Here is a 17,446-nt window from a genome sequence, read left to right as displayed (position 1 = left end):
CTCTGCCCCAGCCTCGTACGGACGACCAACTGTGGCAAATGGTTGACAGAGAATGGAGAACCATCCCTCAGGACACCATCCGCACTCTTATTGACTCTGTACCTCGACGTGTTTCTGCGTGCATCGCCGCTCGCGGTGGTCCTACATCCTACTGAGTCGATGCCGTGCGCATTGTGTAACCTGCATATTGGTTTGAAATAAACAACAATTATTCGTCCGTGCCGTCTCTGTTTTTTCCCCAACTTTCATCCCTTTCGAACCACTCCTCCTTGGTGTTGCATTTGCTCTGTCAGTCAGTGTATATACTGTCAATATGTGTGTAGTTTATGAAACTTTGTCAATTAGCATTAGTTGAATACAATTCATTCCCCTCACCTTCTTAGCCCAAATTGTCTTCTTGTGACAACCCACTGATCTTCAAATTGCTGATCATGAGTGACTGTTGAGAGGCTTTATAACGTGGCTATGAGGAGAGGGCACTTTTTCTATTTTCATGAAGATATATAGTGTTGAATATACCTTTGATTCTACGTAGACCTACGAACCGACACCATGTAGGATGCAACTGTATACTACGGGAGCTTAGAATTTTCTCTATAATGCTGAGCCTTTGGGTTGAATTGTAGACCTCTATAAACAAATGGTAGAGGATAATCTTGTGTTAATGATGGAAAAATAACGGTGATTCTTGGATTGTTTCTAGTATCCTGTGTCCCATTACCTTTGACATCAGTCAAATATTCGTCTAATAATATTTATTTAGCGCTAATCATGGCTGCAAAGGTTATCGATTTGCATCGATTGTAGATATCGTATGAACACTCATGTTCATAAAAAAACAGAACGCATTGATAGACTAGGGATAGAAAGTTCATATTCACAGGACATGTTCATTAGTATGTTCTGCAGAAACGATTAGCATTTCAGTCACCTAGGTTCAGCATGTGTTTTGTTATCTAGTAGGCACTGGATCCTCCATAGATACTGATATCTTGTTCCATGCGTGATGGCATCGACGCGTATAAGGCGCGAATGGCGTCCTGGGCTATAGCCATCCATGCTGCATGCACCTGGTTCCAAAGTTCATCTTTGGTGGTTGGCACTGTGTCACAGCACCGCACCCGTCGTTTCACCATATCCCACACATTTTCGATTGGTGACAAGTCTGCTGATCGGGCGGGTCATGGCAACAGTCTGACATCCTGTGACAACAAGAAGGCACGTGTTCGTGCAGCAACATGTGGTCGTGCATTGTCCTGCTGAAACATGGCATCTGGGGTGTAGTGCAGAAAGGATATGGCTACAGGTCGCAGGATCTCATTCACGTAGGTCAGACCGGTTACAGTACCTTGGACACGCACCATCTGTTAGTTGTGGTTGTACCCAATAGCACCCCACACCATAAGGCCTTGAGTTCACGCTGTATGTCTTGTGCGAATGCAGTCAATGTGATGCCTCTCCCCCTGTCTGCGGCGAACCAAAATGCGGCCATCATTTTCAAACAAACAGAACCTGGATTGGTCCTGAAACACTATCTGCTGCCATTCCTGTCCCCAGTGACGTCGTTCCATACACCTTGCAGTCTAGCATGTTTATGCGCATTAGCCAAAGGTAGGCGGAGAAGTGGACGACGGTCCGGTAATCCAGACCGTAATAAACGGCGACGGACTGTCACTCCTGATAATGTACGACGTGTTACACTGTTCCACTGTTGCACCAGAGCCGAGGAGGACACAGATCTGTCCTGCAATGCCATTCGGATGAGGTGTCGATCTTCTCTTGGGGGAGGGGGTTTCTGGGTGGTGAACCAGTCTGTACACACCCGTTGCACTGCCGACACACTTCGTCCCATACGAGCAGCAATTTCCCGGATGGATGCATCACGTTCTCTCATGATAATAATGCACCCTCTTTGAAACTCACTCATTTGAAGGTTAGGTTCTCGCATACGTCTGCGAGGTATTCTGCACGCCTTCTTAAGTCACACTGATCCATTACCTTCGGTTTATAGCGACGACGAGAGCCGCAGGCACGTTTTACCAGTCGGTGGTGGTGCGCCGAAATATCGATGTGGACCTTGAACCTGAGATCCTAGATGGTTCAAATGCTAATCCTTTCTTCAGAACATACAATTGCACATGTCCTGTGAATATGAACTTCCTATCTCTAGTCTTTCAAGGTGTTCTGGTTTTTATGAACATGAGTGTATAACATAATGGCTTTAATAGAGTTTTTGTTTTCTGCTTTGAGTTTGATTAGAGTATTCTCAGGTCTGAAATGACACCCTGAGAAATTTCTGTAAAGTGAGTTTTCGATTAAACCATGTTTCATATTAAATAGTTTTATTGGCTGAACATTATTATATGGCGCAGTTGGCAAGAATAGCGAAGATGCCTACGCAATCTAAAGCTAACGGTTTTTGTGTATAAATAATTTTGTGTTTGTGATAGTAGTTCGAGTCCGTATATCCATCCATGGAGTCCAGATATCCGTAGGTTACATCGTTTAATTTTATTCATGGCACTTCTGAAGACTTATTTAAGCTATCATGAAGATGCTGAAGGAACGTATGCCACTAAATACTATTGGAAATGTTGCAGAAAATTGTAAGAGATGGAAGAAAAGATATCTTCTATATTTGACTGCTATTGGAGCTGACAAGTTGATAAAGAAGCTCAAGTCGCCTTGCTCGTTGCTCTGCATTTGAGAATAACCTATATAAACCTATGGAATGTTTGAACTCGTAGATGACGAGAAGAAAAATCCTGCTGTAATTGTGAAAAATATCGAAGATTATTATACGCAAGGAGGTGAACGAAACGGTATGTAGACATCTTTTTTTTTCACGAGGAAAGAAGGTTGATGAAACTTGCAATGAATTTATTACTGCTCTTAAAACGTTAAACACGGACTGCGAATTTTAAACCCTGAAAGGCAGTTTGATAATAGATGAAATAACCTGATGTCTCAAGCAAATTACTGGTAGAAAGCTCATAAATTTATTGACACTGTGGAATGGGCCGACTGATCACCACATTGAATTAAAGAAAATCTACAAGAGCTTCTAAGCAGTTATAAGGGAGATAAACCCATAAAGATGTTTGAAGTGGGTGGTAGAGTGGTGATAGCAAGTCCTAAAACTCCCTGACAGAATGTCCAAGTGACAAAGGTTAGAGATGATAGATTCTATGTTTTGTAAACTGAGGAAAATGAAAAGATTGTTAGAAAGACGATAGGTCTATTTGACTAAGTACTCGGAAAGATTGTGAAGAGTTGATCGATCCGGTCACAGAAATACAAAAAATAATGCTACACAAAGTCCAAAAATGCACATAGAATGCTGGTACCAACAATGCTCCACGAAGTCCAAAAAGCACAAAAAATGTTGTCAATGTTAGTACCATGACTGAATGTGGTAGAATTGTGAAACAAAAAACAGTGTATTTTGATGTTTATGACTCTTCATTTACGTATAGTTATTGTACATATATGTTAGTATGTTAGTATATTATATTATTTTATGGTATTTTGTGTAAATTAATGGTTGTAGAATAAATGTTTAAATTAAAAATTACTACTAAGATTCTTCTTCTTTTTCTACCGACTTTTCCCACACTTGTGGGGTCGCTGCTGTGAACTGTGTCGCACATTGGATTTGGCCCTGTTTTATGGCAGGATGCCCTTCCTGACGCCAACACTATATGGAGGGATGTAATCACTATTGCGCGTTTCTGTGATGTTTGGTAGTGTAGTGTGTTTTATGAGTATGAAGAGGAAGGTGTTGGAACAAACACAAACACCCCGTCCCCGAGCCAGAAGAATTAATCAGACGCGATTAAAACCTCCGACCCGGCCGGGAATCGAACCTCTGAATCGAAGGCCTCAATGCTGCCCATTCAGCCAAGGAGTCGGACAAAAAAGTACTATTAATATTGTATTAACATAACAAGGGTAACTGTTTATATTGTTACATTTTAATATCGCTAATTGTCAATATTTTCAGTTTGTTTCTTTCTTATATTGCTGGGAAATTTATTTTATATAAAGAAGGGAAACGGAATGAATATGTATGTAATGGATATCGATTATGTATCGGATGTATATATCGTATGTATGATGGCTTTTGTTGGGTTCGTGTTTTCTGTTACGAGTTTGTTAGAGCAGTCTCAGATCTGAAACGAGACACTGAGCAGTTTTTGTAAAGTGAAATACGATATTGGAATAAACTGTGTCTCATATTGAGTATATGTGTTGGTTGAACATTATTACAATAGCCGTAAGTGGTGTTCAACTGCGGGCACTCCATTTTCATTTAGTTTGGATAGAACTACTACGTTCCTGTCGGTTTCTTACCATTTCCAATCCAGACTCCTCTCATGTCTTTCTGATTTGGAAATTTTCATTCATTCAAATAGGCTATTCGTGAATTTTAGTTTTCTCCTCCCACTCTTGAATGTGGACCAGTGAACGTATTCGATGAATGTTTCATTCTTATGCGTGCTTGCAGCGATTATTTCAACGTATTTTGCTATGGTACATATTATAATCTGAAAACGGTTTTAGTAGAAGTGTTAGAAAGGGAAAATTTATAATGTGATTAGTTTCTAATGAAATTAAGGGAATTTAGACTTGTTTGATTATGGTATTAAAATTAGCAAGTCTGCGCTTTAAAGGTATAAAAATGTATTTATCTCAGATGATAAATATCATCGCTGAAGAAACAATACCGCGTATTTGACAATGCTCTTTCTACCCATTAATTTTTCCGTTTTTACTTAAGACTGGTTACGCCTCCCAGCCACATATGGATATGCAGTTCATCAGAACAGTTTGCGTTGTGTACATTCTCCTATTGTTATGCGTAAAGGAAAATAGACCTTAAATACATCACACCGTACGCGAGCGTAAATGCGTTATGCAAACGTGCATACCTACGATACGGTAAGGATCATCTTTTTTACGTATGAGAACAGTAAAATGAACAGAACCAAATTTGTTGTGATGGACTCCATATCCATATGTGGCTGGGAGGCGTGACCAGTCTTTATGGGTGGGAAGATAATTGTCAGATACGCGGTATTGTTTCTTCAGCCCGATATGAAATTCCAGCAGTAAAAGTCATTAAAAATACCGTTTTGCGGGAATTATTCATCCAGTCCTTTCCGGATATAAGACGAAAACTGAGGAAGTTTTGAGATTAACAAGTAATTTCTTAAATTTATGGATAGCACAGCTGGTTAACCTTAACCATTTTGAGTCGACAGGTCAGAATTAACAAGAAACCCAACTATTTCATGTTGATGCTCAAATCATAGTACTTTAAAGGTGAGGCGTTCTACAGGATAAACCGATATAAATACTCTGAGGCACTCCAACGTGACTAAGGAGATCGGACACGCTCACATTGTAGCTTCAAAAACTAGAAATTCACGTAGAAACTCTCCGTTTAGGCGTGGAACTTCAAGAGGTAAACTGTGATGTATAATAACTGGGGAAACACATTCACGAATGAGCCTAGAAATACAGCAAGACAATGACATTAAACAGAAGTACAAGGTATTTTCATCATCATTAGGGCTCAACCTCCATAGCGTTATTGATATAGCTCAACAGTTTCAAGTTATTTCACCAAACAAAAGAGCTCAAAATCTACGCAACTGTAGCTTCGTAAGTTATGAATAGTTGTAAGTTATAACTTATCAACTTATGTTATAACAATTTTAGAATTAATTCACTCGGGCCTGATGATAATGGCTTGACATTCGAAGCATATATTTTCCTATAATGTACGTATATACTGCAGTTTAAGTCATCTGTTAAACATATATCTTTCTCTTCCACGTGCTGATTATTTTATGTCATTTATTTCATCTCTCACACCCTTATCTTCATTTTAGTTTCCTTTCAGTTATTTAACAATCGACGATATTAACATGATGCTTTATTTCTACTTGATCGAATGGTTGTGCACTGTTTACTGGTCGGTCGAAGAGATTGATATAAGAATTTATCATGTGTTCGCATATTGAAATGCCCAAGTTATTATACACTGCTCAAAAAACATTTGTTCACTTTTGTGTATGTTCGTACCTTTATGATACGCATACATATTGAAATGAAAACCGACGCACAATGAAAACAAACCTAATCTAAAAACAATTAAGAACTGAAATGAAAAACGTTCTTTGGATACTCAGTACACGACATAAATGCACAACGTGTCGTAGAAAGGGAGACTCCTGGTCATGTACTGAATTGGCTACGTGGTATTCGGACTCTACAATGCCTTCTAATGTTTCTGACAAGGCACAGCATGTTCATTTGAGGCAGAAGTTCTCACTCTTTCAAAAGTGTGTCTTCATGGGCTTGTGGGTAGTGTTTGAGGTGGTGGCTGTCTCGCTCGGATGCGCTCCAGTTGGTACCAGAATTGTTCGATCAGATTCAAGTGGGGACACCATTCGCTGGACGCGGTGTTCTTGCAGGAATCTCCGAACGATGTTTGCAATATGTGCTCTAGCATTATCATGCTGGGTTTTCTCCAGGTGCCTCACGTGGGGAATCACATGTGGCACTGACATATTTTGTCAATACACCTTCGAACAGTTGCAAATGATCCGAAAATAAGTTTTCTTGTCATGGCTTATGCCTGTCCACACCATAACAGCTCCACCTCCATAAACAACAGTAGATTGTACATCTGTCGGATGAAATCTCTCCTCACGTCTTTTCTAGACTCGCAGACGACCATCTGAACAATATAACGCGAAACGGGATTCATCTGAGAAAAGCACAGGATGCCAGTGTCTTACCTGCCAGTGCAGATGATCTCTAGCAAACTGGAATCTCCTACCACGATACCGTCTATCTAGTGCAGACACTTAAGTGGGTCATAGGAATCTTAAATTGTCCTCTCGAAGCCTATTTCTGATAGTTTTGTCACTAACTCGCACTCCAGAAACCTGCTTTAGGTCCCCCTGCAGTGATCGTGCTGTGACATGGCGGTTTAGGAGAGCTTTTATAAGGACAAAATGATCGTACCCTGGGATTCTTTACCTTTGGCGGTCCATGCCAGGGCACCTGGCAAAACTTCGAGCCTCCTGGAAACGTTTCCACAGATACCAAATCGTATTATAAGCAAGTCCTTTCATTCTGGCAACGTACCTCTGCGAATAGCCTTCTTGAAGCAGTGGAAGTGCACGAGTGGCTTCAAGTGACGGCAACTGCTTCTTCCGTTGCCTACCTCGGTCCGCTCGTTTATCTATGACTCGCTAACACTCAGTTCCACACAGACCAATCTTCGAAATAATGTTATTCGTTTTACGTCCCACTAACTACATTTTCGGAGACGCCAAGGTGCCGGAGTCTTGTCCCGTAGGATTTCTTTTACTTGCCCATAAATCTACCGACATGAGGCTGACGTATTTGAGCACCTTCAAATACCATCGGACTGAGTCAGGATTGAACCTGCCATGCTGATGTCAGAAGGCCAGCGCCTCAACCGTCTGAGCCACTCAGCCCGGCAACCAGTCTTCACACACAATTTGAATTGTGGCACCTTTCAACTGACAATGACACTTTCCAAACATCCAGATGGCAGTGAAGTCCTCTGTTATGTAAACAGGACATGTTTTTGCCGTAATAGTACAATCTCTATCCCATTATATATTTTGTAGAATGTAGTTACGAACATCTAAATACGTGACCAATTTTTTTTGAGCAGCGTGCTAACTATAACACAAGCAGCACTGAAAACTTAACAAACTCTAAGAAGTAAGGTCTAATGAATAATTTAATCAATGAATGAAGTAAATATTTTTACTAGGAAGGTTCTATTTAAATACAATTACGTAAATTTATTTTCATGTGCCTCCTCCTCACACTCTTCAGAGCACACGTTAACAATTACACACATATTCAATCATTTACTCAAAGCATTCTCTTCTTGCGATGATCATCTGCCTTCCTCAAACTTCACTAATCTCCAACATAGATTCTCTTTATACAGGTAGAAACACTAGTGGATTTATCGACTTACAAACTACAGGTTGAAAAAATACCTTCAGCATGACCAATATGTGATCATCGTGAGAGCTGCATACCTCTTGGTCTCTAGTGTAACAAACACTAAAACACTAGAAACTGTCTTAGTGAGATAAAGAGTTGGAGATTGTCAGCATGAATCCAATTGGTGGTGAGAGCTGCACATGTATTTTCAAGGGTCAACTGACTTGTAACTTTGCCTGTAAAATACACTAACTGTACTATAGTGATAGTTCAGAGAGGATTAACGGTAAGAACACAAGAAAATGTTATATTTTTAATACATCATGCTTTCCTTTATATATTGTATTTTCAGCGACCCTTCCAAATGAAACTGAAATGCCATTTTACAGTAAGTAGTGATGGAGCTACGACTACTGCTAGAATTTTCCTAGCATAATATATTCGACACCAATATGACATGTTAATGGCGTAGGATTTAACGAAATATCACTAAGATTCAGATAGGTCACTACACTTTTTAATCCATCCTGTTCATTATTCGACGTGGAGCTTGTTCACAGCAAGACCTTGAGAGTATGGATTGTGCTATATTTCTCGTCTACAATTGCATCACATTTTCATTGCATACGATTGGTGTTTTCTGAAGAATACCATTTGCATCTCTACATGATGACTGGTGATCTAAAACCACTACTATGATTGTGATGTTTGATGACACTCTTGAAGAATGCATGTTGCAAACTAGAGATCTGTGTCGTATTTCACAGACATACGCAAGATGTTCCTAAATACTGTATATATTATTGCTGTGATTGAACTCACTCTGACCTTAAACGTACGTGAAGCTGTATAATTGCACTCTTGGCGGGGAAAAATGGGGCGCTGAAGCTGCACTGCAAGTGCACTTACGTTGAAGAACGAAGTACACACTGCAACTTCACTCTTCTTGGAAACAAGGTAGATAATGCTACTGCAGCCTCCTTGGCAGGATTTCAGTTATTTAAATGGATGACACGGATGATGATCAAGATATCTCAACCACGTTACATGGTGCGGTAATGACGTGCAACCGGGCTTTATTTGCGGCCATATTTACAGGAAAAATTTGACTTCAATGAAATAATAGTGAGTTGATTGGGAGTTATGCGAGTATACATTAATGAATACATTGAGTTACTGTTCTGACAGCATGGCCAATAAAAACAGTCCAGGTTTTATGATTTCGTTACGGAAAGTAAAGGGAAAATTCCGCACTGGACTCTATTTTTAAGTTTTGGAAATACAGTGAGTGTTATACAAATAATCCATTAATAAAGTTTACCAGGGAAGATGTTCACTATCCTCGCAAGGTAGTTAATCTGCTTGATGAGGTAGCTCAATACATTACTAGCCAAGTGAAAACGATCCTTGAGAAATAGATTTTTGAATATGCCTACTTATACAGTATAAAATCCTAGTGCCTGTGGAATATTAACTTTTTATTGAAATATGAACTGATTTTTAAAGCTTCAAACTGAAATATCGAGTCTTATACAACATGCATCCTCCAACAGACTGTAGAGAAGGGTGATTACAGAATAATATAATGATGTTGCGACACACATTAAATGACTGGACAAGAATACACTCACATGCTGGGGAAATGGTTCATTCAAGTAGATCTCCTAAAGATTTCTCTAAAATTAAATTCATTTAAATCAAGTTGAGATATACTAATTTACTCTTCAAAAGAAAGCTATTAATTCTATATACAAAACTTAGGATTTGCAATACTAGAACTTCCATACAGTATTTCAGATAGTGTATTACATTGCACTACCATGCACTACAACACACTTTTGTTGCAAGTTTCTACTGGCAGGTGAAATGCTAGCTACAGTAACATCCATTCCATGTCTACAATGCTTGTACCTACCTGTCAATGTTGTTTGTGGAGATGAAAGATGTGCAGTTTTTAGTTACAATAATACTACATGTGTAAACTAGAGGTTGGTAAATTGGTCAGTGTTCTAAATTTGATTAATATGAAGCAATTCACGGCAATCAAATATATGATTTAACCGCTTCACTTCTCTTCCTGCTAGCAGGTTACTACAAGACTTCTAAAGTGCCATCTAAGTTTTTAACTGTATTATTGCAATATTTGCTAATCTGCACCCCTTCAAAAGATTTATGTATTTTACTTTCATGAAGACATAAATTGAAAAATATTTTATTGCTTGACGTGGAGGTAGGAATTAAAAATCTAATTTAGTTCACAACAAGCATTACTGTAGTTCTCAATAAAGCAATTCACATTTTCTAGAAGCTATTGTGCGAGTAAAAAAAATGATTCAGAACTCCGTGTGTAATTGAATACAGTGTATTGGGTCACATGTTTTAAATAGTTTTCAAGTATGACTTGTTCTACTAAATGGTGCTAGTTAGTGTACATTTACCATTAGACTATGGTGCTCAACAGTTCTTTCTATTGAAGAAATTATAAAAGTGAACAAGCATTTGGCATTCCCTCATGACAGACTAACTACAGGGGCACACAACGTATAATACTTTACCCATGACGGAGAGATGGGCTGTGTATGTCACAGACCCCGCTCGATTGCCCACCACACACGTGTAGTTGCCGCTATGACTAGACGTTACACTATTAATGGTCAGAATACTAGAAACATGTTCATATTCTTTAATTGTAATCCAGTCATCATCGGCAGGTCCCAAGAGCCGCGAATCTTTAAGCCACGTGATGTTATAGGGCTGATCCCCTTGACTTGTCGCACACATAAGCTGTGTACGCATGCCCTCAGTAACACCATCCTCAAAATAAAAGGGAGCGATCCGCGGAGGGACTGAAAGATTAGAAATAAACAGACACCCCACATTGTTATGGGCTAGGTCACTGACAAAAGGAAATAGTACTCTGTACACTAATAACCCTCCCCACTTCGAAACCAATTCAAGACCCTGACAGCAAGCATCCTCACAAGGCATTGGTTACTCCTTCACAGGACGTTCCTCCATTCTTTTAGAAGATTACCTCAGAAATTACAAAAAATATTTCATGAATTAATATAGAAAGTGTCTGTTTATGAATGGAGTTCTAATCTCAAAAATCATTCAATGATTTCTATATATGTTTGATAAAGGTATAACAAGTGTGGAAATTACAATAGTGCATTCCTTAGCCTGATACGAAATAAGAAGGCCAAGTTTGTACGAAGATCTGGAAAGAATCAAACAGATGGAGAAATTAGAAACAACATTGTAATTTCTGGAGGTAATTTTCTAGATTCATGAAAAGCTTACCCTCACGTAAATGGAGCCGAGACTCTCAGAAAAAGAGAAAGAAAGAGAGAGAGAGAGAAAGAAAGAAAGAGTGAGAAAGTAGAAGCAGACACACAGATACACAGTAGGAAGGAGACAGAGTGAGTGGGCCGTGCTGTGCCATGGCGTGTGTTTTACCATTCACTTGGAGTTGTGCAGTGTGTGTGACGGTGGCAGCATCATTTGCTACATGGCACGTGTAATTGCCACTGTGTGCCCATGTGATGCTGCCTATGCTTAGCGCGCTGGTGAAGTCATCGTACTGTCTGATGTTTATGTCCATGGGCGGTGTGCTTGTGGATGTGTTGTCTTTGAGCCATGTGAAGCTGAGAGGTAAGTCCCCCGTCACCACCACACACTGTATACTTGTTCGATCGCCTACGTTTAAATCACGGGCAAAACTGAAAGGCGTTATTTTAGGTGGCACTGAAAGACAGAATTCAAAGTTGTGTCATTATGTCCTGGTTAATAACAAACATTAAATTCTTCGGAAAAATATTTGCAATGAACTCAGAGGTAAAACAATATATTATTGTGCAATGTAGGGAACAACTCAATAAATGTGTTCTGAATATAATTAGTTGAGCTCCAACTCTCACCTTTCTTACTTACAGAATAACAAACTTACAGAATATAAGTCTATTGCATGGACTTACATATATTCCTTATGTTTCTCACATAAGATGTGACTGTATTGTATGCTGCTGGGGCGGGAAAGGACGAGGAACATGACAGTGTCCTGCTACTGCCCCGTATAGTTCACTCAGATTCCCAAGAAATTGTCCCTTGAAGCTCTGGTCACAAACACATAACACAATACATAAAGAGATACCCATTACAACTTCTGAGCCATCATCAGTCGACCTTGCGGGAGAATTTTAAAACCTTATATGACATTCAAATATAAATTCACACCTTAAATTACCTGAATTCGAATCAGACACTTTCGAACTGAAATTATAGTTTCAGGTTAACTACGACGTCGGACATTCCCATCCAGCCGTCTTGAGCCATAAATAAATACAGGGTGATTCTAAATTAGTTACCTGAAAGTATCAATGAATTATTTCGAAGCTACTGATCGACATTTATTCAGACGCACGTCAAACCTCGTGCCATATCATCAAGTTTTTGACCTAGCCGACAGAGTTCGCTCCATGCTTTCTTCTCACTCGTCTGGCGGGAAACGTGATGCAGTCGCCATGGAGGTGTACAACGGTGCGGTGCGCGCGCAGGGTTGTCTGTGGATTCATGAAACGAAATCGCTCCGCCACAGGTGAAAACTATCTAAGCACGGTATGATCGATTCGTAGAAACAGGTTGAGTGGCACACCAAGAGAAAGGACAGGGACACACTCGCGCAGCACACCACGCTGTGGAAACCGGGAGAGCATCGTATGCACGAAGTCCAAACAAGTCTACACCTGGAGCAAGTTTGGAGCTGGCCATTCCACAACCTACGGTATGAAAAATTTTACGGCGATGACTGCAGCGTAAGGGGTACAGGTTGCAACCGGGTCAGGGGTCGCGTGCTTGTGACAAGCAGAACGGTTCTGTGTGGACATGATGAACAGGACGGAAGAAGACTATAGTTTTATTTATAAGCTTGTGTTCAGTGATGAAGCGACCTTAGTGGTACAGTAAACCGTCACAATGTGGGGATATGAAGCACACAGAAACCAACGAACTGCCTGGAATATACCCGAGACTTACCAAAGCTGAATATGTTTTGTGCCTAAGTTTAATATCGTATACATCCCTCCACTTCCAACAACTCTCCATGAACTTCGTCAACGGATGAACTACGATTGCTGGGGTAGATGCGTACATGTTTACGCGTATCGGGGATGAACCTTCGTAAAGGTGGGATACCTACCAAGTGACAACAGGGAACCATATTGAAAATCTGTCAAACATTGCAAACAAATCTTGATGATATGCCAGTTTGTGCAATGGAAATAAACTATGTGAAATAATTTTATATACGGAGTTAATTAATGCTATTTTCAGGTAACTAATTTAGAATAACCCCGTATATTGGTGGAATTATTCCTTGAACGAATGCAGCGAAAAGTTGAAGAATCTAATAGCATAATTTGAGATTAATTGGAGATATTATTTGTCTAAGATGAGAATAGATAAGTTAAAAGTAATATTCAGAAGGTTCTGAAATGTAATAACAAGGACAATTACCCACTCCTGGTAATAAATGTGCACTGGGTTGTTCTATGAACATCAGGTTGATTATTTAGACATTTTAATTTCATAGAACTACCTAGTCTAATAAAACGTTATAACCATGTTCAATATATTTCGCTCTAATAATAGTACAGTGTTCCGTAAATTAAATATGCTTACGTTTTGTTTCATACTACGGGAATTATGTAAACACCATGTAAATGTATTCCTTTGTTTTAAGACGTACATCACCGAGCGAGTTGGCTACGCGCAGCGGACACATAAGACCAATAGAAAGGACACATCCATTTAACAAGCAATACGGGAGACGAAGTCATGGCCACCATCTTAAGGTAGGATAGAAACGGAAAGCCGGGCTTTTAAGAGTATACATTTTTAATGCGCGCTTATCAAATATTCTCTGATTTAACATATTTAAGATAACTTATCCAAACTTGGCATAAGTATACAAATATTACTTTTGAACATTAACCATATTTTTAGAAATATTAATAATGGCTTGCTTATATTTTAAATAATAAAAATGGAATTTGTTATAAATCGTGAGATGAAAAAGTTAGTCTGCTGCCAAAAGTTTAGCTAAGTGATGCAATTGGATCATTTTTTAGATAAATAGCTAAATTAATTTATTACAGTATGTGCTTTTTTATATAAATGTGACTTCTACTTTTGGCACAAATGTAGGCAGAAGTGAAGTATTGCATGACTGCCTGCCGGGCGTTGCGCTCTTTAGACCGCCACTCACAGCCAGTTCCGCGCTGCCTCGCTAGTTTCGCGTTGTTAAGGCTAGTACACACCAAGCGACAAAGTTGCGGAACACGTGTATCGCGACAAGTCCCAGAGATGACCTGCGACATTTTTTCCGTGTTTGGGACTGTCGCGATACGAAAGTTGCATGTCGCAGGTCTCCCATTCGAAATGCGATACATGATACAAATGTTGCGCAACATGATGTAGTCTGGACGTGTCGCGAGACAAAGTCCCGGGACACGCCGATGACAGTGTGCAGATAGACGCCACGTGTTGGTGTTGTGTTTCGTGTTCTGTTGTTTTGCGATGGAAACTACTCCAAAAATCATTGAGTATTTACACACCCTCCCTTGTCTTTGGGATGTTATGTCTACCGAGTATAAAAACAGAGACGAAAGGAGGGAAGCAATTGAGTCTCTGGCTAAAAAGTTCACTATGTCTGTTCACGAGATGGAGAAAAAAATTCAAAACATTGAAAGCTCATAAAGCAATATCTTGCACCATTTCGCGCCGTTTCCTGTGGTGCAACTGGCTCTATAGATGTGGACGTGGGACATTGTATCGTAACAGTCTAGGGACAGTGTCTCGCAACTGTCCCCATACAATGTCCCGCAACTTTGTCGCTTTTCAATTCTTCCTCTTTAGTCGTTCTTTGCTTTTCTTCCAGTATTCTTTCATTGTTTCACTGTGCTTCTTTTTCCTGTCTTCGGTCCACTTTGTGCCTGTTTTCTTTTCCTTCTTCCCTTGGAATCCTTCCATTTGTAAGACTTTCTTCCTAAAAATAGTTTTTTTCCAATAATTCTTCTCGTATGTTGTTCCTTTCCAGGTCTTATTGACTTCTTGAATCCAGGTGGTGGTTGATTTATTTTCCCAAAGGCACTTGAAGATTCGTTTAGTTCGCCTATTGTCATCCATTCTATAAATGTGTCCAAGAAATAACAATCTTTAAAAATAGCTATATTTAATTTAGAAAAAAACAGCATGTGGATGTACGGCGTGTGTGTGCATCCCGCCGAGGCGTCCAGTCGGTTTCCAGTGCTTCGGTTATGGTTGTGGTGATTACTTTTTTTTATGAGGTTGTATTGAATCTTGTGTGGTTTTTAGACTTTGTTTGGGCGTGGACTTTGAGTTAATGTGAAGCTAGGAGGCAGTTTCTTGGTGGAAGTGAGAACTTCCGTATGGTTTCACTGGGCTTGGTGGGATTGAATACTTGGTGGGGGTTGTGGGACCGGGTTTTCTGAGTGGTATTGGGGTGGCGATGGGGGTAGGTGCCTGGTTTGTGTCGTGAATAGGTTTAATAATAATAGCTGTAAAAGGGTATTTGTGTCTGGGATGAGTGGGGTGGGGAGGGGTGTGATGGGTCTTGGGTTTGGAGGTGGGGGTGGTGTGATTGATAGGCTGAGTAGTGGGGGTGGCTGTGGGTTTGGACGGAGGTGACGTGATTGTCTGTAGTGTGCCTGGGTGTGTGTGACGTCTTCACATCATTAGAATCATCATAGGTAAGACCCCATCCTCATAAACGCGCAGGTCGCCTATACGACGTCAACTCGAAAGAACTGCCCCAGGCCTCTACGGAGACCACACGCCGTTATTAACTCCCAAATGAAATCTAACAGCATCTGTAAGGCTTTCTGAAAGTATAGCAAAGTCATCTGCAATTGCTAGGCAATTTATTGCAACACCTTTGTTCTTTTTCCCCAGCACGAGTGGCAATATTTTGGATTCCTTCACTTTTTCATTCCAATTTCTAACAATTTTTTCCATGACACAATTGAAAAGGAGTGGAGATAAACCATCGCATTTCTGTTTTAATGTATATTTAAAAATATTTGTTGTCGTATGAAAAATATTTACATTGTGTAACATACGTCAGTTACATAAATCTTACTCTTCCAAAAAATATTCCTGTCAGGACACTAACACACAAAATTCATTGCTACAAAATGCGGCGTAAAATAACATAAAAAATTTATCCAAATAATCAGAAAACATGGAAATATATACATTTTCTTTCTTAATCCGTTTACCCTCCAGGATTCGTTTTCCCTCGGACTCAGCGAGGGATCCCACCTCTACCGCCTCAAGGGCAGTGTCGTGGAGCGTGAGACTTTGGTTCGTGGGGATGAAACTGAGAAGAAGGATCAGTACCTCACCCAGGCGGCCTCATTTGCTATGCTGAACAGGGTCCTTGTGAGGGGATGGGAAGATCGGAGGGGATAGACAAGGAAGAGGGAAGGAAGGCGCTATGCCTTTAAGTTAGGTAACATCCCGTTATTTGTCTGGAGGAGAAGTGGGAAAACACGGAAGATATCTGACTTTGGTTTTGTGCAAGGAGTCGCCGAATGTTTTGAGTGATGATGTAACTTCACTGTGAAATGTGTCTTACACAAAGCTTCCATGAGCACGATAACATGATTTTGTACAGGCTCCCGTTCCAAATAGTGTTCTCTTAGAAATAGGTCATCCAATACACTTTTTCATTACAACAACCATCATTATATCAATGAGGTTCTTCGCACTGGTAATGTTATTTGTATGAATCACTACTGATTCACATAACAAACAATGTTTAACAGCCCCTTCAGATTAACCTCGTGAAAGCTCGACAAAACCGGTGTAGGCCACGCTATAGACTTCAGTGTGCTGGCCGTTCAAAGTTCATAGCTCAGCATTAAAAGCCACATCAATGAGGTCACCGATTTCATTCAAACTTTGGGAGGGCCATTTAAATTTAAATTTAACAGCCTGCATACATATTGCACCGCCACTGGTCTAGTGGTCAGCGTCCCTGACTTCCATGCGACCGTCTCGTGTTCGAGGCGCTAGAATATTGCTTTTTTTTTCTTCTCACATATCATTTAAAATCTTTTATTTTATCATCTTTTAATTTTTTTGACAAAAAGCCTTTCGTCGTACCGACACTTATGGTGACGATGAGACAGGAAAGGGTTAGGAGTGGGAAGGAAGCGGCCGTGGCCTTAATTAATGTACTGTGAAAATGAGAAACCATATTTTTGTAACTGGCTTTGCGTTGCACCGACACAGATAGGTCTTATTCCAACGATGGAACAGGAAAGGTCTAGGAGTGGGAAAGAAGCGGCCGTGGCCTTAATTATGGTACAGCCCCAGCATTTCCTGGTGTGGAAGTGGGAGAATATCTGCTTTTCCTCTT

General features: G+C 40.1%; 1 protein-coding gene across 1 annotated transcript in view; it reads right to left on the bottom strand.

Moving 5' to 3' along the window:
- LOC136863709 (cell adhesion molecule Dscam2) overlaps nt 1–17,446 on the bottom strand; it is a 1,676,531-nt gene that overhangs the window by 338,174 nt on the left and 1,320,911 nt on the right. Inside the window, exons 11-12 of the mRNA XM_068226050.1 lie at nt 11,464–11,751; nt 10,560–10,850 (exon numbers count right to left, since the gene is read on the bottom strand). Coding sequence (XP_068082151.1) covers nt 10,560–10,850; nt 11,464–11,751 — 579 coding nt within the window. The remainder of the gene's footprint in view (nt 1–10,559; nt 10,851–11,463; nt 11,752–17,446) is intronic.

This window comes from Anabrus simplex, chromosome 2 (assembly GCF_040414725.1).
Source record: "Anabrus simplex isolate iqAnaSimp1 chromosome 2, ASM4041472v1, whole genome shotgun sequence".
NCBI classification, from domain to species: Eukaryota; Metazoa; Arthropoda; class Insecta; order Orthoptera; family Tettigoniidae; genus Anabrus; species Anabrus simplex.
The sequence above is the reverse complement of the archived record's forward strand: the minus strand, read 5'-3'. Positions and strand labels throughout refer to the sequence as shown.